Raw genomic sequence first — 22678 nt, 5'->3', positions numbered from 1 at the left:
TATACACAGTCAGACAGACACCCACACTTACATACACAGTCAGACGCAGACACACACACTTACACAGACACACAGACGCACACACTTACACACAGACACACATACACAGTCAGACACAGACACACTTACACACACACACACTTACATACACAGACACACATACTTACACACAGTCAGACACACACACACACACACTTACACACAGACACACACGCTTACACACACACACACTTACACACAGACACACACACTTACACACACAGACACACACACTTACATACACAGACACACACACACTTACACACAGACACACATACTTACAGTCAGACACAGACACACAGACTTACACACACAGTCAGACACAGACACACACAAAGCCACTGAATGTCTGTTGGAGACCTGGTTTCATGTGGCCCATCACCTTTGCCCTCCACCGTGGTGCAGTAGCGGTATTGAGGGTGGGACACACAGCCCTGCCCCGTCCTGCACTCGGAAGCGGGGGGTGGGGGTGGGGGGAGTCAGACAGACTGTGTGGGTAGCGACAGGAAGCTGCCTGTGCCGGTGGAAGGGTGTCGAGTGGCATTGAAGCAGCCGGGCTGACAGTCTCTCACACTCTCTCTCATGCATATGAACAGAGCAGCGGGGATGACGCGTTCACATGTCATTGAACCTGTTACAATGGAGATGTTAGCAGTCAATCAGTCCCTGACGCTTGCTAAATGCTTGACACCTCGATCAAAATCCTCGCACAAAGGCACCCTTTATTTGTCCGGTGGCGTCGCAGTGATGAGTGTCAGTGGGCGGGGGCTGAGGCTCCATTCAGTTCACTTAACTCGGCTGCTTCTCAAAAACACAAGAGATTCTGCAGATGCGGAAAATCTTGAGCAAAACACACAGAGAGCTGGAGGATCTCGGCAAGTCAGGCAGAGGGATGGCTCTGTTTTCTCAAGTATCGCGTCAAATCGCTGCCCCGTCTTTATCCTTAGTGAGGGTGGATAGAAATATTCTCCCAGTACAAATCCCAGAGTCATGCAACACTGCAGAACATAAACAGGCCCTTCAGCCCATCTAGTCCGTGCTGAACTATTACTCAGCCTAGTCCCATCGACCGGCACATAGACCACAACACTCTTTACTCCTCCTAAATGTTGAAATTGAACCCATATCTAGCCACCACTTTCAACAGCTGCTCATCCCACACTCTCACCACCCTCTGAGTGAAGAAGTTTCCCCTTCACGTTCCCCTTAAATATTACACCTTTCACCCTTATGACCTCTAGTTTTAGTCTTACCCATCCTCGCTGGAAAAAGCCTGCATTAACCCTATCAATACCCCTCATAATTTTGTATCCCTCTATCAAATTTGCTCTCACTCTTCTACACTCCGTGGAATAAAGTCCTAACCTATTCAAAGTGTACCAATAACTCAGGTCCTCAAGTCCTGGCAATGTCCTTGTAAATTTTCTCTGCATATTTTCAATCTTATTGATATCTTTCCTGTACGTAGGTGACCAAAACTGCACACAATACACCAAATTAGGCCTCGCCAGTGTGTCATGCAACTTCAACATAACATTCCATCTCCTGTGCTCAATACTTTGATTTATGAAGGCCAGTGTTCCAAAAGCTCTCGCTGACCCTATCTACCTGTGATGCCACTTTCAAGAAGTTACAGATCCCTCTGAGAAGCCAGGCAAAGGAAGCCAGCGAGGCCCAGATGCAATGTAATCCCCAAGGGAAATGGGAGGGTGTGGACCTCTGAGTCAAATTTAACTGAATTTTGACGCCTCAGTTGGTCAGGGTTAACTATGGATGTTGCCTCCCGGCTGTCTATGTGAGACGCAAGCCGGCATGCAAGCCAGGGAAGTATGGTACGGAGAGGCTCCTCCTCTTCAAGCAGCTGATGGACTCAAAGGAACGGCAGAGACCGACACAGGTTGGCACCAGCAGTGTTGCAGGAGTTGCCAGTCAACATTGAACTCAACATAGGACTGCCTTTGGGACTCCAGCTCCGGGCCTTTCCCTCGGGGTTTACTCCGGAAGCCTTCCCCATGACTGGGTAAAGCTGCAAGGCAGCAGAGGTTTGAGATCAGAGTTTTCCTTCTCCTAGCTGAGCTGCCAACCACAGCTGACGAGCCTCATCTGCCCAAAGTGACTGGTTATAAGGTGCCAGTAACCCGTCTTTGCCCCTTTTCCTGTCAGTAGAAATGGTTCCGTTGGGCTTAGTAGCTAAGCTACACATGAAGGCCAGGAGCTGGACACTGGTTGCCAGAGGCTATTTGAGACCATGCCATTGGGGCCTTTAATAGGTGTTGGAGTTAAACATTTAAATTCTGTTATTATTCCAGTTAGGTTCTTTTTAAGATTGGCTGGGGTGGTATGGTAGTATTAGAGAGCCAGCATTTTTCTGGTGATCGCAAGGCCCTGCTGGACATTGGGAATGTGGAATTCTGCAAGTCCAGCTCACTGGAGTGAACGATGGCGGGGGAGCTGCACGGTCTCGGTTGTCACACAGACCAGGTCCTCCTCTAGCCTGCTGCCACCGCCCGGGGAGATATTCTTATGTATGGTTGAATGACAATTAAACTTGAACTATAAGATTGGGGGGGAGCGGTTTAATGGCTGGAGGTGTTACTCAGTCTGATGGCTTGGGGGAAAGTAAGATAAGGGTTTGATTCCTGCCATTGTCTGTAAGGAGTTTTCATGTTCTCCCCGTGACTGTGTGGGTTTCCTCCAGGTGCCCTGGTTTCCTCCCACAGTCCAAAGGCGTAAAGTTAGGTTAGTGAGTTGTGGGCATGCTCAATTGGTACTAGAAGTGTGGCGACAGTCCTGGGCTGGACCCAACGCATCTTTGGACTGTGATGGTCGTTGATACAAATGACACATTTCATGTGTGAGATTTAAAAAATGCTAAAGGGACAGAGATTAGTTTTACTTGTGTTTAAACATGGTTGTACATAACGTGACACAAGATAAGTTATCCGTCCTGCTGAAGGGTCTCGGCCCAAAATGGCAACTGTACCCTTTTCCATAGACGCTGCCTGGCCTGCTGAGTTCCTCCAGCATTTTGTGTGTGTTGCCTGGATTTTCTCTTGTATATCTAACGGTAGTGGGTGTGTTAATGGGGCGAGGTGTTCATCAGCCTGACGGCTTTGGGGAAAGATGGATGCTAACATAGCCTCCTCCCTGATGGGAGTGGGACAAAAGGTCCGGGAGCAGGGTGGGTGAGATCCTTCATGATGTTGATGGCCTTTTCCCAGCACCTTTCTGTATTTCCACTCAGTGGCCACTTTATTAGAAACACCTGTACACCTGCTCATTAATGCAAATATCTGATCAGCCAATCATGTGGCAGCACTCAATGCATAAAAGCATGCAGACATGGTCAAGAGGTTCAGTTGCTGTTCAGACAAAACATCAGAATGGGAAGAAATGTGATCTAAGTGACTTTGACCATGGGTGGAATGATTGTTGGTGCCAGATGGGGTGGTTTGAGTATCTAAGGAACTGCTGATCTCCTGGGATTTGCTCACACAACAGTCTCTAGAGCTCACAGAGGATACACCAGACAAAAAAAACATTTAGCAAGCAGCAGTTCTGTGGGAGAAAACACCTCGTTAATGAGAGAGGTCAGAGGAGAACAGCCAGACTGGTTCAAGCTGACAGGAAGGTGACAGTAACTCAAATCACCACGCGTTACAGCAGTGATGTGCAGAAGAGCATCTCTGCACGCACAACTCGTCAAACCATGAAGTGAACGGGCTACAGCAGTAGAAGAGCACGCACACTTTATCAGTTACAAGAGGTATTCTGGGTCGGGGTAGGCTGGTGCCTGTGATGCATGGAGGTGGCCTGAACTGAGCACAATATTCCAAACAAGATGGCCTACCTGATGAGCTTGTTCCCGATCTGTTGTCGCAGCTCGGTCCACTCCTCACTGGATGTGCGGGGCAGAATGTTCTTCTCCTCCAGCTCCTGCTTGCTTGGCCGCTGGCGGAGTTTGCTGGCGAGCGTGTCCCTCCGCCGGATCTTGATGGCTAGCGCACCTGGCGGGGTGGCAGATCACAAACCTGGGATTAGCCAAACCTGGGCCCGGGCGGGTGGGGGAAGGCAGGGCCTCAGTGCAGAAATCACTCGAGCCGGGTAAGCGGGTAAGGCAGGGACGGGATTAATTCACTCGGGCCGGGTAAGCGGGTAAGGCGGGTGGGGGGGTGGAGTGGCAGGGACGGGATTAATTCACTCGGGCCGGGTAAGCGGGTAAGGCAGGTGGGGGGGTGGAGAGGCAGGGACGGGATTAATTCACTCGGGCTGGGTAAACGGGTAAGGAGGGACGGGATTAATTCACTCGGGCTGGGTAAGCGGGTAAGGCAGGGACGGGATTAATTCACTCGGGCTGAGTAAGCGGGTAAAGCAGGGACGGGATTAATTCACTCGGGCCGGGTAAATGGGTAAGGCGGGTGGGGGGGTGGAGAGGCAGGGACGGGATTAATTCACTCGGGCTGGGTAAGCGGGTAAAGCAGGGACGGGATTAATTCACTCGGGCCGGGTAAGCTAAGGCGGGTGGGGGGTGGAGTGGCAGGGACGGGATTAATTCACTCGGGCCGGGTAAACGGGTAAGGAGGGACGGGATTAATTCACTCGAGACGGGTAAACGGGTAAGGCAGGTGGGGGGTGGAGTGGCGGGGACGGGATTAATTCAGCACATGGGTGTACAGACTGCAACCCACCCATACCTCCTCACTCAGAGTTCAGGCACAACCAACGGCGTAACTAGCGGGGCACAAAAACCTGTGCCAGCTGGTTGGTTGTTACAGGATCCTAAAGACTCAGTGATTTAGGAACAACTTCTTCCCTTCCACTATCATATTTTTCAACAGTCCATGAACACGGCGTCATTAATTGTCCTTTGCAATATCTAGCACTCTTACTCACTCTCTCCCCGTCTCACTCTCCCTCTCTGTCTGTCTCTCTCTATCTATCTGTCTAAAATTATTGTAGCCTATAGTAATTTTCAAAAGGCAATTGCTGAAGAAGATGGCACCCATAATTAGGACCCTCACCACCCAGGGCACGCCCTCTACTCATTGTCATCATCAAGGAGGTGGTACAGGAGTCTGATGACACACACTCCACGTTTCGGGAACAGCTTTTTCCCCTCTGCCATCAGATTTTTGAACAGCCCATGAACCGATGATCACCACCTCACGGTGTTGCACAACATATTTATTTTATTTTATATTTCTTATTGTAATCTACAGTGTTTTTTACGTGTTGCATTGTCCCACCGTACTGTGGAGAACACTCCAACTGTCTGCATCACCGTCTGTTATGGGGGGGAGGTGGGGGAATTACTGCACGGGATTGAAATAAACTGCAGAGAAATGTGAAATTAGTCATCTCCATCATGGGTACCGCCTCTAGTAACCAGGACATCTTCAAGGAGCGATGCCTCAGAAAGGCAGCGTCCAACATTACGGACACACACACCCTCTTCCATTGCTACCATCGGCAAGGAGGTACAGGAGCCTGAAGCCACACACTCTACAATTCAGGAACAGCTTCTCCCCCTCTGCCACCTGATTTCCTCTCTTGGCGGGAGGAGAAGATGGCGGCGCGACGTAGCACGCGTAGCCTCTCCGGTGAAATGATATCGTATTTGTAAGTAGGATGCCGTGCACAATTCTGATTTGATGGAGACAGCCGTGAGAGCACGGAGGAACATCTGGGAGAAACTTCTGAAATGCCCAGTTCGCTGCCATTGCTACTGTGCAATCGAGAATCTCCGGAGGGAAGGCCCCAAATCCCTGGCTTTGCCTGCTGCTGGCGGCCGGGGCTGGGGTTGAAGCGCTCGGCAGAGATGGTGCTCAGTGCTCGGTATCGGAGGGCTGGTCGGAGGCTCGAAGTTTTCTGACAACTCAGAGTCGGACTGTGGTCGGGTATGGCAGGGAGAGTTTTCTTCCTTCTCCCGTCTGCATGAGATGTGGGACTTTCGAGAAACTTTGAACTTTTTTTACTGTGCTCATGGCCTGTTCTTCATCAAGTTATTGTATTGTTGCACTGTTGTAACTGTATGTTATAATTATGTGGTTTTTGTTAGTTTTTCAGTCTTGGTCTGTCCTGTGTTTCTGTGATATCACACCGGAGAAATATTGTATCATTTCTTAATGCATGCATTACTAAATGACAATAAAAGAGGACTGTGTGTCCTCATAATCTAATCTAATCTAATCCAAATGGACGCTGAGCCCATGAACACTACCTGATAAGTTTTTTTATTTTTATCTTTTTGCACTACTTATTTAGCTATTTAATAGAGAAAAGAACTGAATTACAGTAAGTGTATTAATATACATGTATTGTAATTCAAAGTTCCTTTCTCGCTCTATTATTATCGATTGCATTGCACTGATGCCACAAAGTTAACAAATTTCACGACATGCCAGTGATATTCAGTCTGGTTCTGATTCTATAATAAGCCTGATTCCATTCTGTATTCCACCCCCCACCCCCCCAAGAGCAGTCCTCAGGAAGGAGATCTGCCCCTCAGAGTTAAGAGTTCCGGTCAAGATGGCGCTAGTGAACGACGATTCCTCAGTCGACATCTTCCAGTTAGTCAATCTCTTCAGTTATGTCACCTTTTCTACGCCTTCTGCTTGTTCTTTTTGTCGTGATTGTGTTTTGAAAACTGTTGGAGCCTGTGATGTGCAGTTCATAGTTCGATCGAATGATCTAGCGCTCTGCTGTGTCGGGAAAGGACTGCGAGCACGTGCAGGAGACCGGAGCTGGGGCACGGGACCGTGATCAACTCTATTTCGGAGTGTGGAAGAAGACTGAAACGTTGAGGTGAATGCAGAGGAGGTCAATAGTCACCCACAACGGAGGCCACGGGTTGATGCCAGTCAGTAGCTGGGTCAGTGGCACTTGGAGGTCATAGAAACATAGAAAATAGGTGCAGGAGTAGGCCATTTGGCCCTTCAAGCCTGCACCGCCATTCAGTATGATCATGGCTGATCATCCAACTCAGAACCCTGTACCAGCCTTCCCTCCATACCCGCTTATCCCTTTAGCCACAAGGGCCATATCTAACTCCCTCTTAAATATAGCCAATGAACTGGCCTCAATTGTTTCCTGTGGCAGAGAATTCCACAGATTCACCACTCTCTGTGTGAAGAAGTTTTTCCTAATCTCGGTCCTAAAAGGCTTCCCCTTTATCCTCAGACTGTGACCCCTCGTTCTGGACTTCCCCAACATCGGGAACAATCTTCCTGCATCTAGCCTGTCCAATCCCTTTAGGATTTTATACGTTTCAATCAGATCCCCCCTCAATCTTCTAAATTCCAACGAGTACAAGCCTAGTTCATCCAGTCTTTCTTCATATGAAAGTCCTGCCATCCCAGGAATCAATCTGGTGAACCTTCTTTGTACTCCCTCTATGGCAAGGATGCCTTTCCTCAGATTAGGGGACCAAAACTGCACACAATACTCCAGGTGTGGTCTCACCAAGGCCTTGTACAACTGCAGTAGTACCTCCCTGCTCCTGTACTCGAATCCTCTTGCTATGAAAGCCAGCATACCATTCGCCTTTTTCACCGCCTGCTGTACCTGCATGCCCGCAGGTTAGTGATGCGGTGGCTGCTCTTAACAGAAGGACTGAGTTTGATCGGCCGCTCTGACAGAGGGACATTTCAAAATTCTAAGATTTATGTGTTTGTTGGGCTGTATTTTATCTTGCTCTCCGTCAGTTTTCTTTCTTGTTGCTGATTGGTGGATTGGGGTCTATGTGGGCGATCTCTTGGTTTCTGTGTGTGTGAGAGAGGGGGTGGGGGGTTTGATACTATCGTGGCTGTTCTTTTTTGTGAAGGTGGGGTTGAGGTTTTGGATGATCTAGCTGCTGTTTCTGGGCAGGTGACCTTTTAGGTTCTTTTTTGCAAGGGAAGGGGTTGGGGGCTTTATGTTATTATGGCTGTTTTTTTTTGTGAGGGAAGGGGTTGGGGTTTTGGATAATCTGGCTGCCGTTTCTGGGTAGGCGACTTTTTAGGTTTTTTTGTGCGTGGGAGGGGTGAGGGGATTTGGGGTTTGTAAGTTTTGTTTCTTTTGTCGGGGGAGGGTGTTGATGTCTTTTCTTTCAATGCCTCCTATGGTTTTTCTGTATTTCATGGCTATCTGGAGAAGACGAATATCTGAGTTGTATTGTACATGCATATTTTGACAATAAAATGAACCTTTGAACCTGTTACAACACCCATGATCATTCCTTCTTATTATGTCACAGAAGGAGGATATTCAGCCCATCGTGCCCATACTGGACCTTTGGGGTTGCAGGATGTATCAGTCTCTTTTTATTTTTAAGAAAGGCATGTTGCAGATGTATAAAACTTTAGAGGTGAGACTGGTTTCAGTGATGTGCTGAGCCGTGTCCACAACTCTCTGTAGTTCCTTGTGATCACAGATTTACGGTCAGAAGACGATTTGTGTAGAACACTGTGATGTGGTTAGCACACACCACTGTACAGTACCAGCAACCCAGGTTTAATTCCCGCTGCCCTCTGTAAGGAGTTTGTATATTCCCCATGTGACTGCATGGGTTTCCTCCGGGTGCTCCGGTTTCCTCCCGCAGTCCGGTTGGTAGGTTAATTGGTCATTGTAAATTGTCCTGTGATTAGGCTAGCGTTAAATCGGGAGATTGCTGGACCGCTCAAAGGGCCAGAAGGGTCTATTCTGCACTATATCTCAATAAATAAATAAACACAAAACATTACAACACTGTTAATTACAGCACAGGACAGGCTTTTTGGCTCACCATGTTGTGTCAACATTTAAAAAAAATTTTTTGTTTTGCCCATCCGTTAGTCTCGTGAGACCATGGATTTGCGCCTTGGAAGGTTTCCAGGGCGCAGGCCTGGGCAAGGTTGTATGGAAGACCGGCAGTTGCCCATGCTGCAAGTCTCCCCTCTCCACGACACCAATGTTGTCCAAGGGAAGGGCACAAGGGCCGATACAGCTTGGCACCGGTGTCGTCACAGAGCAATGTGTGGTTAAGTGCTTTGCTCAAGGACACAACATGCTGCCTCAGCTGAGGCTCGAACTAGCGACCTTCAGATCACTAGACTGACGCCTTAACCACATGGCCATGCGCTAACATGTTGTGTCAACATTTTAATCAACCTAACCATGTTTTCCACAGAGGCCTCCATTTTTCTATCATCCATGTGCCTCGCGAAGAGTTTCTTAAATGCCCCTAATGTATCTGCCCCCCCCCACCCCTGGTAGCACAATTCACACATCCACCACTCTCTGTGTAAAAACACCTACATCTGATATCCCCCTATAATTTCCTCCAATCACCTTAAAATTATGTACGTCTCAGAACTCATTCTGCCCTGGGATAAAGTTTCTGGCTATCTACTTGATCTATGCCTCTTATCATCTTGTACACCTCTATCAAGTCATGTCTCATTCTCCTTCGCTCAACCTATCCTCATAAGACACGGTCTATAAACCAGGCAGCATCCTGGTAAATCTCCTCTGCACCTTCTCCACAGCTTCACCATCCTTCCTAGTATGAGGCGACCAGAACTGAACACAATATTCCAAGTGTGGTCTAACCAGGGTTTCATAGAGCTGCAACATTATCTTGTGCCTCTTGAACTCAATCAAAATTCAAAAAGTTTAAATTACAAAGTAAATTTATTATCAAAGTACATAAACGTCACCATATACTATCCTGAGATTCATTTTCTTGCGGGCATTCGCAGTAAATACAAAAAAAACAAAAAAGAAGCAAAGTAATAACAATAAATAATTAAAAAATAAATATAACATATAACCATATCACAATTACAGCATGGAAACAGGCCATCTTGGCCCTTCTAGTCCGTGCCGAATGCTTACTCTCACCTAGTCCCACCGACCTGCAACTCAGTCCATAACCCTCCATTCCTTTCCTGTCCATATAGCTATCCAATTTTTTTTTTTTTTTAAAAGGACAAAATCGAACCTGCCTCAACCACTTCTACTGGAAGCTCGTTCCACACAGCTACTACTCTCTGAGTAAAGAAGTTCTCCCTCATGTTACCCCTAAACTTTTGCCCCTTAAGTCTCAACTCAAGTCCTCTTTTTTGAATCACCCTCACTCTCAATGGAAAAAGCCTATTCACGTCAACTCTATCTATCCCCCTCACAAATACCTCTATCAAGTCCCCCCTCAACCTTCTATGCTCCAAAGAATAAAGACCTAACTTGTTCAACCTTTCTCTGTAACTTAGGTGCTGAAACTCAGGTAACATTCTAGTAAATCTCCTCTGTACTCTCTCTATTTTGTTGACATCTTTCCTATAATTCGGTGACCAGAACATCAAGAAATAGAGGTGAAGAGTCCTTGAAAGTGAGTCTATAGGTTATGTGAACAGTTCGGTGATGGGACAAGTAAAGGAGTGAAGTTATCTCCTCTGGTTCAATAGCCTGATGGCTGAGGGATAATAACTGTTCCTGAACCTGGTGGGATGGGTCCTGAGACTCCTGTACCTTCTTCCTGATGGCAGAGGCTGGAAGAGAGCATGGCCTGGATGGTGGGGGACCCTGATGATGGTTGTTGATTTCCAGAGACATCACTCAATGGTTGGGAGGGTTTTACCTGTGACGGACTGGGCCGTATCCACTACTTTATGTAGGATCAAGGTCATTGGTGTTTCTACATCAGACCATGATGCAGCCAGTCAGTTGACTCTCCACACACACACACACACACACACACACACACACACACCTATAGAACTTTGTCAAAGTTTTAGATGGCATGTAGACTACATGCAAACATCATAGAACTCAGCGATTCAGGTACAGCTTTTTCCCCGCTGCCATCCGATTCCTAAATGGACGTTGAATCTTTGGACACTACCTCACTTTTGTAATATATAGTATTTCTGGTTTTTGCACGTTTTTTAAATCTATTCAATATACGTATACGGCAATTGATTTACTTGTTTATTTATTATTATTATTTTATTTTTTTCTCTTCTATATTACGTATTGCATTGAACTGCTGCTGCTAAGTTAGCAAATTTCACGTCACATGCCGGTGATAATAAACCAGATTCTGATTGTGACAGTAGAAACCCTGTTGTGCTTTGTTCATAATGGCACGTAAGTGCTGGACCCCCGACAGATCCTCTGAAATGGCAACACTGAGTAATTTATTGTTGCTGATCCTTCCCACCTGTAATCAGTCCAGATCAGGACTGGCTCATGCACCCTCAGTTTCCTCCTCCTGAAGTCAATGATCAGCTCCTTGGTCTTGCTGACATTGAGTGAGAGGTTGTTGTTATGACACCACTCAGCCAGGTTTTCAGTCTCCCTCCTGTATGCTGACTCATCACCACCTTTGATTCAGCCTGCGACAGTGGTGTCATCAGCAAACTTAAATATGGCATTGGAGCTGTACTTAGCCACACAGTCATAAGTGTAAAGCGAGCAGAGCGGGGAGCTAAGCACACAGCACAATTCCCTGACTAATGAAGGCCAACACAACCACCCTACCAACTTACTTTGAAGGATCTTTGGATGTTGACCCCAAGAGTTCCTCCGCACTGCGAAGAATCCTTCCATTAACCCTGTACTCTGCCTTCAATTTTGACCTTCTAAAGAGAACCACTTCATTTTTCCGGGTTGAACTCCATCTGCCACTTCTCAGCCCAGCTCTGCACCCTTGTCGATGTCCCATTGTAACCTACATCAACTTTCTATGCCTCAAAAAGGTGGCATCTGTCATCAAGGAATCCCCATCACCCAGGACATGCCCTCTTCTCAGTGCTACCATCAGGGAGGTGGTACAGGAGCCTGAAGACACACACTCAACGATTCAGAAACAGCTTCTTCCCCTCCATCATCAAATTTCTCAATGGGACAATGAACCCACAAACACTACCTCAATATTTTCTTTCTGCAAAACATAATTCATGACATATGCCAGTCATATTGAACTGGATTCTGATTTTCCACACCACCAATGTTTGTGTCATCTGCAAACTTCCTAGACCATAATATATAGGAGCAGAATTAGGCCATTTGGCCCATCAAGTCTGCTCCACCATTTCATCATGGCTGATCCAATTTTCTCTCAGCCTCAGTCTCCTGCCTTCTCCCCGTAACCCTTTATGCCCTGACCAACCAAGAGTCTATCAACCTCTAACTTAAATATACCCAAAGGCTTGGCCTCCACGGCTGCCTGTGGTAATAAATTCCACAGGTTAACCACACTCTGGCTAAAGAAATTCTTCATCTCTACTCTAAATGGACAATTCTCTATTCTGAGGCGGTGTCCTCTGGTCCTAGATTCCACCACTCTAGAAACATTCTGTCCATATTCACCCATTTGAGGCCTTCTAACATTCAATAGGTTTGAATGAGACCCTCCCTCATTGTTCTGAATTTGACTGTGCAGCCCAGAGCCATCAAACACTCCTCATATGATAACTTGCTCAATCCCAGAATCATTTCCATGAACCTCCTTTGAACCCTCTCCAATATCAGCAAATCATTTCTGAGACAAGGGGCCCAGTACCATTCACAATACACCAAGTGAAGCCTCACTTTTATAAACGCTCAACATTACATCTTGTTTCCTCATCCAAATCATTTATAAAAATCACAAGGAGCGGGAGCCCTAGAACAGGTCCCTGTGGTCATCGACCTCCAGGCAGAATATTCAGAGAAGCAGGGACATCTTGCTTTCAACAGCGATGAGACCAAACCTGAATGGCGGAGAGCAGTTTTGGTCTCTGTAGCACAGGAAGAATACCCGCCATAGAGGCAGCATCATCTTCAGATCCTGGATTTCCTCGCTTGTAGACCCAGTAAGTTCAGACTGGCAAAAACATCACCTCCACAATCTCCACCAGCACAGGTACACACAGGGATGCGTGTTTAGCTCTCTGCTCTACTCACTTAACACTTATGACTGCATGGCTAAGTACAGCTCCAACACTATATACAAGTTTGCTGATGACACCATTGTTGTTGGCTGTATCAAAGGTGGTGATGAATCAGCATACAGGAGGGAGATTGAAAATATGGCTGAGTGGTGTCATAACAACAACCTCTCAACTTCAATAAGACCAAGGAACTGACAGTAGACTTCAGGAGAGGGAAACTAAAAATCCATGAGCCAGGAACCATTGGAGGATCAGAAGCGTGTCAGTAATTTTAAATTCCTGGGTGACATTATCTTAGAGGACCTGTCCTGGACCCATCAAATAAATATTCTTGTGAAGAAAGCACGACAGCGCCTCTACTTCCTCAGGAGTCTGTGGAGGTTTAGCATGCCATCAAAAACCTCGGGAAACTTCCATAGATGTGCGGCGGAAAGTGTGCTGACTGACTGGTATAGAAACACCAATGCCTTTGAGAAGAAAATCCTGCAGAAGGTAGTGGATTCTGCCCAGTACATCATGGGTAAAACCCTCCCAACCACTGAGAACATCTACATGAAACACTGTCCTAGAAAAGCAGCGTACTTTGTCAAAGATCCTCATCACCCAGGCCATGCCCTTTTCTCACTGCTGCCATCAGGAAGAAGGTACAGGTACAGGTATCTCAGGACTGGCACCACCAGGTTCAAGAACAGTTACAACCTCACAACCATCAGGCTCTTGAACAAAAGGGGATAACCATACTCATTCTATTTCTGGCGTTCCTACAACCAATGGTCTCATTTTAAGGACCTTTTATCTTGTTATTTCATGCTCGTTATTTATTGCTATTTATTTATCTCTGTATTTGCACATTTTGTTATTCATTGATCCTGTTTACAGTTAGTATTCTATAGATTTGCTAGGTATGCCAACAGGAAAATGAATCTCAGGGTTGTTTGTGGTGACATGTATGTATGCTGATAATACATTTTACTTTGGACTTTGAAGGTTCACCAGGCTGAATGCTGGAACTAAGGCAATGATGGTCAAGGAGAAATTGGATCAAACAGGCCTATTTTCACTAGGGCAGAGGGATCTTGGGGTCCAAGTTCATAGCTTCCCAAAAGTAATAGGGTGGTTGAGAAAACACATGCTTACCTTTATTAGTTGAGGCATTGAGTTCAAAAGTTAGGAAGTTATGTTGCAGCTTTTAAAAAGCTCTGGTTAGGCCAGTAGGTGATGGGGTGGAGATATGTCTCCACAAAAGGAGGTGTAAAATGCTCGTACCCTCTGCTTGCCGGCAGGTCATGCTCCGGCAGGGAGTAGCACCTGCTTAGCCCTCACCCTGCACCCCCCATGCCTCGATCAGGGTCACGTCAAGGAAGCCATGGATGCAGGGACTGGATGGTCATATGAGCAGCCGGTGCGTATTACAGGTTTTCGTCCTGTGACCACTGACACCAGACAGACAATCTCTGAAGAGTTTTGATAATGGCTGTGGTCACCCATCTTATAAAGACACGTCCCAGAAGAAGAGAATGATAAACTGCTTCTGCAGAAAAATTTGCCCAGAATGATCATGGTCAAGACCGTGATTGCCTGGGTCATACGACACGGCCCTAATGATGATGATGATGAGTTGGACCGCAGCTGGAATACTGCATACAGTTCTGGTCACCCCAATATAGGATAGATGTTGAAGATTTTGGAGAGGGTACAAGAGGTTTACCAGGATGCTGCATGTAATTCCAGTGTCTGCCATCTCTACTTGCTGGAGAAGCTCCTGATTCCAGTGTCTGCCATCTCTGTCTGCTGGAGAAGCTCTCCATTCCAGTTAGAGGTCATATGCTATAACAAGAGTTTGAATAAACTGGCTGTTTTCTCTGGTGTGGTTGAGGCTGAGACAGCGATCTGATAGAGGTTTATAGATTATGAGAGGCTCAGATACACCGACAGACAGTATCTGTTTCCCAGTGTAGAAAGGACATAAATTTAATGTGAAAGAGGGTACCTTCAAAGGAGATACGGGGGCAAGATTACTTTACGCCGAGAGCGGTGTGTGACTGGAATATGCTGTCTGTGGTGGTGATAGAGACAGAAACTTTAAGGACTTTTAAGATATGTTTAGGTAGACACATGAATGTGAGGAAAGTGGAAGGCAGAGGGGATTAGTTAGGTTGCCCATTTAATTGGTTCGTCACAACACTGTGGGCTGAAGGGCCTTTTCCTGTGCTGTACTGGTCTGTGACCTACTTCCACTGCAACAGATACTCAGCAGACCGAGCAGCATCCATGTGGGGAGAAGCTCTACATCAGGAGTTCTGGCTGGCCCGCTAAGTTCTTCTAGCAGATTCTTGCTTGTAATTCCAGTGTCTGCCATCTCTACTTGCTGGAGAAGCTCCCAATTCCAGTGTCTGTTGTCTCCTTCTGCTGGTTAAGCTCCTGGTTCCAGCGTCTGCTGTTTCTTGAGTCTATAATCTTTTTCCGCAGAACAGTAGAGGGAGTAGAGGGGATCTCAACAGAAGACAAGCGTTTGATGCCTCTGGGCCTGTTATCATTTACACCTGTACTGCACTCTGTTACACTTTATTCTGCATTAGAACCATAGAACCATAGAAACTACAGCACAGAAACAGGCCCTTTGGCCCTTCTTGGCTATGCCGAACCATTTTCTGCCTAGTCCCACTGACCTGCACACGGACCATATCCCTCCATACACCTCCCATCCATGTATCTGTCCAATTTATTCTTAAATGTTAAAAAAGAACCCACATTTACCACCTCGTCTGGCAGCTCATTCCATACTCCCACCACTCTCTGTGTGAAGAAGCCCCCCACTAATGTTCCCTTTAAACTTTTCCCCCCTCACCCTTAACCCATGTCCTCTGGTTTTTTTCTCCCCTTGCCTCACTGGAAAAAGCCTGCTTGCATTCACTCTATCTATACCCATCATAATTTTTATATACCTCTATCAAATCTCCCCTCATTCTTCTACGCTCCAGGGAATAAAGTCCTAACCTATTCAACCTTTCTCTGTAACTGAGTTTCTCAAGTCCCGGCAACATCCTTGTAAACCTTCTCTGCACTCTTTCAACCTTATTTATATCCTTCCTGTAATTTGGTGACCAAAACTGAACACAATACTCCAGATTCGGCCTCACCAATGCCTTATACAACTCATCATAACATTCCAGCTCTTATACTCAATACTTTGATTAATAAAGGCCGATGTACCAAAAGCTCTCTTTACGACCCTATCTACCTGTGACGCCACTTTTAGGGAATTTTGTATCTGTATTCCCAGATCTCTCTGTTCCACTGCACTCCTCAGTGCCTTACCATTTACCCTGTATGTTCTACGTTGGTTTGTCCTTCCAACGTGCAATACCTCACACTTGTCAATATTAAACTCCATCTGCCATTTTTCAGCCCATTTTTCATGCTGGTCCAAGTCCCTCTGCAGGTTCTGAAAACCTTCCTCACTGTCTACTACACCTCCAATCTTTGTATCATCAGCAAACTTGCTGATCCAATTTACCACATTATCATCCAGATCATTGATATAGATGACAAATAACAATGGACCCAGCACTGATCCCTGTGGCACACCACTAGTCACAGGCCTCCACTCAGAGAAGCAATTTTCTACCACCACTCTCTGGCTTCTTCCATCGAGCCAATGTCCAATCCAATTTACCACCTCTCCATGTATACCTAGTGAATGAATTTTCCTAACTAACCTCCCATGCGGGACCTTGTCAAAGGCTTTACTGAAGTCCATGTAGACAATATCCACTGCCTTCCCTTCATCCACTTTCCTGGTAACCTCCTCGAAAAACTCCAATGGATTGGTCAAACATGACCTACCACGCACAAAGCCATGTTGACTCTCCCTAATAAGCCCCTGTCTATCCAAATGCTTGTAGATTCTGTCTCTTAGTACTCCCTCCAATAACTTACCTACTACTGACGTTAAACTCACTGGCCTATAATTTCCCGGATTACTTTTCGATCCTTTTTTAAACAACGGAATAACATGAGCCACTCTCCAATCCTCCGGCACTTCACCTGTAGACAGCGACATTTTAAATATTTCTGCCAGGGCCCCCGCAATTTCAACACTAGTCTCCTTCAAGGTCCGAGTGTTATTGTTATTGTTATTGAGCATTGTTATTGTTCTACCTTGTTCTGCCTCAAAGCACTGTGTAGTGATCTGATGGGTATGACAAGCTTTTCACTGCATCTCGGTAGATGTGACAACAATAATCCAATTCCAAACCTTGGCCTCGGAGGAACACTGTTTCCTTTAGTGTGTGGTTGAATGAGAACGAACATGAACTTGAACTGTGAAGCAACCTGATCAGCCGCAACACCACAGCCGAGCCCTGTGGTTATTTTCTGACAAGTTATTTTCCCTGGTGGCTCCGCTGTAAGAATTTGTCTGATTACATTGAAGGGCTGAGATAGAGTGGATTGCAGAGGTATTTTCAATAGTAGGGAGTTAACCTTAGAAAGGATGTGCTGGCGATGGAGAGGGTCCAGAGGAGATACAGGAGAATGACCCCAGAAATGAAAGGGTTAACATATGAAGAGTGTTTGATGGCTCTGGACCTGTTCTCACTGGAGTTTAAAAACAATGATCCTTGGGTATATTGAAAACGAAGATTTATGGTTACTTGATTAATACGGGTGTTGAAGGTTATAGGGAGAAGGCAGGAAAAATGGGTTGATAAATCAGTCAAGATTGAAAGGTGGGACAGACCTGATGGGCTGAATGGCCTAATTCTAGTTCTATATGTTACGGTCTTATAGTCAATTCCTTTACAAAAGTTCCAACTGTTCTGGATCACCATTTGGGTGAAGTGCATAGTGTAACTCCATTACAGGGCCAGTGACTGGGGTTCAGTTCCCACTACGGTCATCAAGGAGTCTGTATGTTATCCACGTGACTGCGTACAGCACCAGGCTTAAGGGAAGCTTCTACCCCACTGTTACAAGACCATTGAGTGGTTCCTTAGTACAGCAAAATAGACTCTTGACCTCATAATCTCATTCCATTGGGATGCAACACAGAGCGTCATAGGAAGTCATTCCTGCCTGTGGCCATCAAATTTTACAACTCCTCCCTTGGTGGGTCAGACACCCTGAGCCAATAGGCTGGTCCTGGACTTATTTCCATCTGGCATAATTTACATATTATAATTTAATTATTATTGTTTTATATTGCTATATTTATGCTCTATTCTTGGTTGGTGCAACTGTAACGAAACCCAATTTCCCTCGGGATCAATAAAGTATGTCTATCTATCTATCTATAATCTACCTTGTTATCACTGCACAGTACTGTCTACCTGTACTGCACTTTCTCTGTAATTGTTACACTTTATTCTGCATTCTGTTCTTGTTTTATCATCCGATCTTCTAGGTTTTTTTTGTGCTGGGAGGTGGGATTCGGGGGTTGATGCGCCTGATCTGTTTTGTTTGTTTTTTGTGCTGGGAGGTGGGATTCGGGGGTTGATGTGTGTTCTGTTTTGTTTGTTTTTTGTGCTGGGAGGTGGGATTCGGGGGTTGATGCGCCTGATCTGTTTTGTTTGTTTTTTGTGCTGGGATGTGGGATTCGGGGGTTGATGCGCCTGATCTGTTTTGTTTGTTTTTTGTGCTGGGATGTGGGATTCGGGGGTTGATGCGCCTGATCTGTTTTGTTTGTTTTTTGTGCTGGGATGTGGGATTCGGGGGTTGATGCGCCTGATCTGTTTTGTTTGTTTTTTGTGCTGGGATGTGGGATTCGGGGGTTGATATGTGTTCTGTTTTGTTCATTTTTTGTGCCGGGAGGTGGGATTCGGGGGCTGATGATCTACTCTTTTCTTTCTTGGTTTCATGGCTACCTGGCGAATGGAATAATTTCAGAGTTGTACCCTTTGATAATAAACGAACCTTTGAACCTTTTACCTTGTTCTCCCTCAGTGCGGGATGTAAAAGGATGATCAGGGAGGGGCAGCACCCCTGGTGGCGGGATTGTCGTGCTCTGCCCGGGGACAACTCGTCCACCTTTGGTCCCCACTCGCCACCCAGCTCTCACCTGTGTTTCCAAGTAACTGTCTGTCTGTGACAGTGGCCACTGCTTCGAGAGGCAGGCTAAACCGGGTGAGGGTAGCTGGGAGCCTCCAACCCCGGTGAGATAAGGACATGCCTACCCCAGCATGCGAAGCCAGTTCCGGCGGACTGGGTGGATGAAATTAACTACAAGATCCAACGGCCGAGAGGGCGGTGCTGCAACTCTTCGTGGAGAGCGAAGGGCGTGACAAGGCACGGAAGGCGACATGGCTATCCACTGCAGCCAAGGAAGTCTCCAGTCACAATGATTTTTTGTACCATTGGACCAAGATTTGAGGCCGAGAGAGCAAAACTGCCCCAGGGCAACAGCTTTTCCACTGTCAATCTCTTCCTGTACAGACTACGTCATCACCAGAAACAACGGACAACCAATACCTCAGTGCACTGTGTAACGATCTGATCTGTATGAAGTTTGCAAGGCAAACTTTTCACTCCACCTCCATACTCAACTCATAAGACCCCAAGACATAGGAGAAGGGTGAGGCAATTCAGCGCAACAAGTCTGCTCCGCCATTCCATCCAGTCTGATTTATTATCCCTCTCAACCTCATTCTCCTGCCTTAACCTTTGACGCCTTTAATAATCAAACAACTATCAATGTCTGTTTTAAATATACCCAATGACCTGGACTTGGCCTCCACAGCCACCTGTGGCAAAGAATTCCACATATTCAGCACCCTCTGGCTCCAGAAATTCCTCCTCATCTCCATTCTAAAAGGACGCCCCTCTATTCTGAGTCTGTGTTCTCTCGTCCTAGGCTCCCACAATGAAAATGATACATTAATACAATTCTAATTCCATAACAACATAACACATAGGAGCAGAATAGGAGTAGCGGACCGCAAGACCCAATTTACATCGGTGGTGCGCAAGTGGAACAGGTCAAAAGCTTTAAGTTCCTCGGGGTCAATATCACAAATGACCTGACTTGGTCCAACCAAGCAGAGTTCACTGCCAAGAAGGCCCACCAGCGCCTTTACTTCCTGAGAAAACTGAAGAAATTTGGCCTGTCCCCTAAAACCCTCACTAATTTTTATAGATGCACCGTAGAAAGTATTCTTCTAGGGTGCATCACAACCTGGTATGGAAGTTGTCCTGTCCAAGACCGGAAGAAGCTGCAGAAGATCATGAACACAGCCCAGCACATCACACAAACCAATCTTCCGTCCTTGGATTCACTTTACAGTGCACGCTGTCGGAGCAGTGCTGCCAGGATAATCAAGGACACGCGTCCCTCTTCCCTCTGGGAGAGGGTTCAGGAGCTTGAAGACTCGTATGGCCAGATTTGGGAACAGCTTCTTTCCAACTGTGTTAAGACTGCTGAATGGATCCTGACCCGGATCTGGACCGTACCCTCCAAATATCCGGACCTGCCTCTCGGTTTTTTTGCACTACCTTACTTTCCATTTTTCTATTTTCTATTTATGATTTATAATTTAAATTTTTAATATTTACTAATTTTTTACTATTTTTAATATTTAATATTTGTAATCCGTGGAGTGGGAAGCGCAGAATCAAATATCGCTGTGATGATTGTACGTTCTAGTATCAATTGTTTGGTGACTATAAAGTATAAAGAATTAGGCCATTTGGCCCATCGAGTCTGCTCCACTATTCAATCATGGCTGATCCGCTTTCCCCCTCCTCAAGCCTATTTCCCAACCTTTTCATCGTAACCTTTGACGCAGTGTCCATTCAAGAACCTATCAATCTCTGCCTTAAATACACCCAATGACCTGGCCTCCACAGCTGCCTGTGGTAACAAATTCCACAAATTCATCTCCCTCTGGCTAAAGAAATTTCTCCGCATCTCTGTTTTGAATGGACGCCCCTCTATCCTGAGGCTGTGCCCTCTTGTCCCAGATTTCCCCAGCATGGGAAACATCCTTTCCACATCTACCATGTCTGGGACTTTCAACATTCAAAAGGTTTCAATGAGATCCACCCTCATCCTTCTAAATTCCAGTGAGTACAGACATAGAGCTACTAAACTTTCCTCATATGATAACCCTTTCATTTCAAGAATCATCCTTGTGAACCTCCTCTGGACCCTCTCCAATGCCAGCATATCTTTTCTAAGATAAGGAGCCCAAATCTGTTCACAATACTCAAGGTGGGGCCTCACCAATGCCTTATAAAGCCTCAGCATCACATCCCTGCTCTTGTATTCTAGACCTCTTGAAATGAATGCTAACATTGCATTTGCCTTCCTCACCACTGACTCAACCTGCAAGTTAACCTTCAGGGTGTTCTGCACAAGGACTCCCAAGTCCATTTGCATCTCAGATATTTGGATTTTCTCCCCGTTTAGAAAATGGTCTGCATATTTATTTCTACTACCCAAGTGCATGACCATGCATTTTCCAACTTTGTATTTCAGTTGCCACTTTCTTGCCCATTCTCCTAATCTGTCTAAGTCCTTCTGCAGCCTACCTGTTTCCTCAACACTGCCTGCCTCTCCACTAATCTTTGTATCATCTGCAAACTTGGCAAAAAAGCCATCTATTCCATCAGCTAAATCATTGATATACCACATAAAAAGCAGTCCCTTCTTCCTTGTAATAGTAACTGCACTCACTTCTCTTCCCTCACACCCTCCAACATCTGGCACACTACAAGTGTCTTCCACAGTGAAAACTGATGCAAAAAATACTCATTTAGTTTATCTGCCATCTCCTTGTCCCCCGTCATTATTTCTCCGGCATCATTTTCTAGCGGTCCTATATCCACTCTCATATCTCTATTTTACTATCCACTTTGATACTGTTTGCTAGCTTGCTTTCATATTTCATCTTTTTCCTACAAATGATTATCTTAGTTGCTCTCTGTAGGTTTTTAAAAGCTTCCCAATCCTCTATCTTTCCACTAATTTTTGCATTGTTGTATGCCCTCTCTTTTGTTTTTACATGAGCTTTGACTTCCCTTGTCAGCCATGTTTATACTATTTGCTATTTGAGTATTTTTTTCCTTTTTGGAATACATCTATCCTGCACCTTCCTCATTCTTCCTAGAAACTCACGCCATTGCTGCTCTGCTGCCTTTGCTGCCAGCATCTCCTTCCAATTTACTTTGGCCAACTCCTCTCTCATACCACTGTAATTTCCCTTACTCCACTGAAATACTGCTACATCTGACTTTACTTTCTCCCTATCAAATTTCAAGTTGAACTCAATCATTTTGTCATCACTGTCTCCTAAGGTTCTTTTACCTTAAGCTCCGCAATCACACTTGGTTCATTACATAACGCTCAATCCAGTGCCCTTAGTAGGCTCAATGACAAACTGCTCTAAAAAGCCAACTTGTATGCATTCAACAAACTCACTCTCTTAAGACCCATTTCCAAACTGATTTTCCCATTCGACCTGCATGTTGAAATCTCCCATGACTATCATAACATTGCCCTTCTGACACACCTTTTCTATTTCCTGTTGTTTTCTGTGGTCCACATCTCAGCCACTGTTGGGAGGCCTGTATATACCTGCCATCAGGGTCCTTTCACCCTTGCAGTTTCTTAACTCAACCTACAAGAATTCAATATCTTCCATCCTATGTCACATCGTTCTACCGACTTGTTGCCATTCATTACCAGTAGAGCCACACCACTCCTGTGTCACATACTTTGTCACATGGTGTGAACAGAGTTGTCTGCAGCTTAA

At 45.9% G+C, this 22678-nt stretch overlaps 1 protein-coding gene across 4 annotated transcripts in view; it reads right to left on the bottom strand.

The window, feature by feature from the left end:
• phactr2 (phosphatase and actin regulator 2) overlaps nucleotides 1-22678 on the bottom strand; it is a 143240-nt gene that overhangs the window by 20236 nt on the left and 100326 nt on the right. For all 4 annotated transcript variants that reach the window (XM_063055435.1, XM_063055433.1, XM_063055434.1 and 1 more), the window contains one exon: nucleotides 3890-4046. In XM_063055435.1, the coding sequence (XP_062911505.1) occupies nucleotides 3890-4046 (157 nt within the window). The remainder of the gene's footprint in view (nucleotides 1-3889; nucleotides 4047-22678) is intronic.

Source organism: Mobula hypostoma, chromosome 8, assembly GCF_963921235.1.
Source record: "Mobula hypostoma chromosome 8, sMobHyp1.1, whole genome shotgun sequence".
Classification (NCBI taxonomy): Eukaryota; Metazoa; Chordata; class Chondrichthyes; order Myliobatiformes; family Myliobatidae; genus Mobula; species Mobula hypostoma.
The sequence above is the reverse complement of the archived record's forward strand: the minus strand, read 5'-3'. Positions and strand labels throughout refer to the sequence as shown.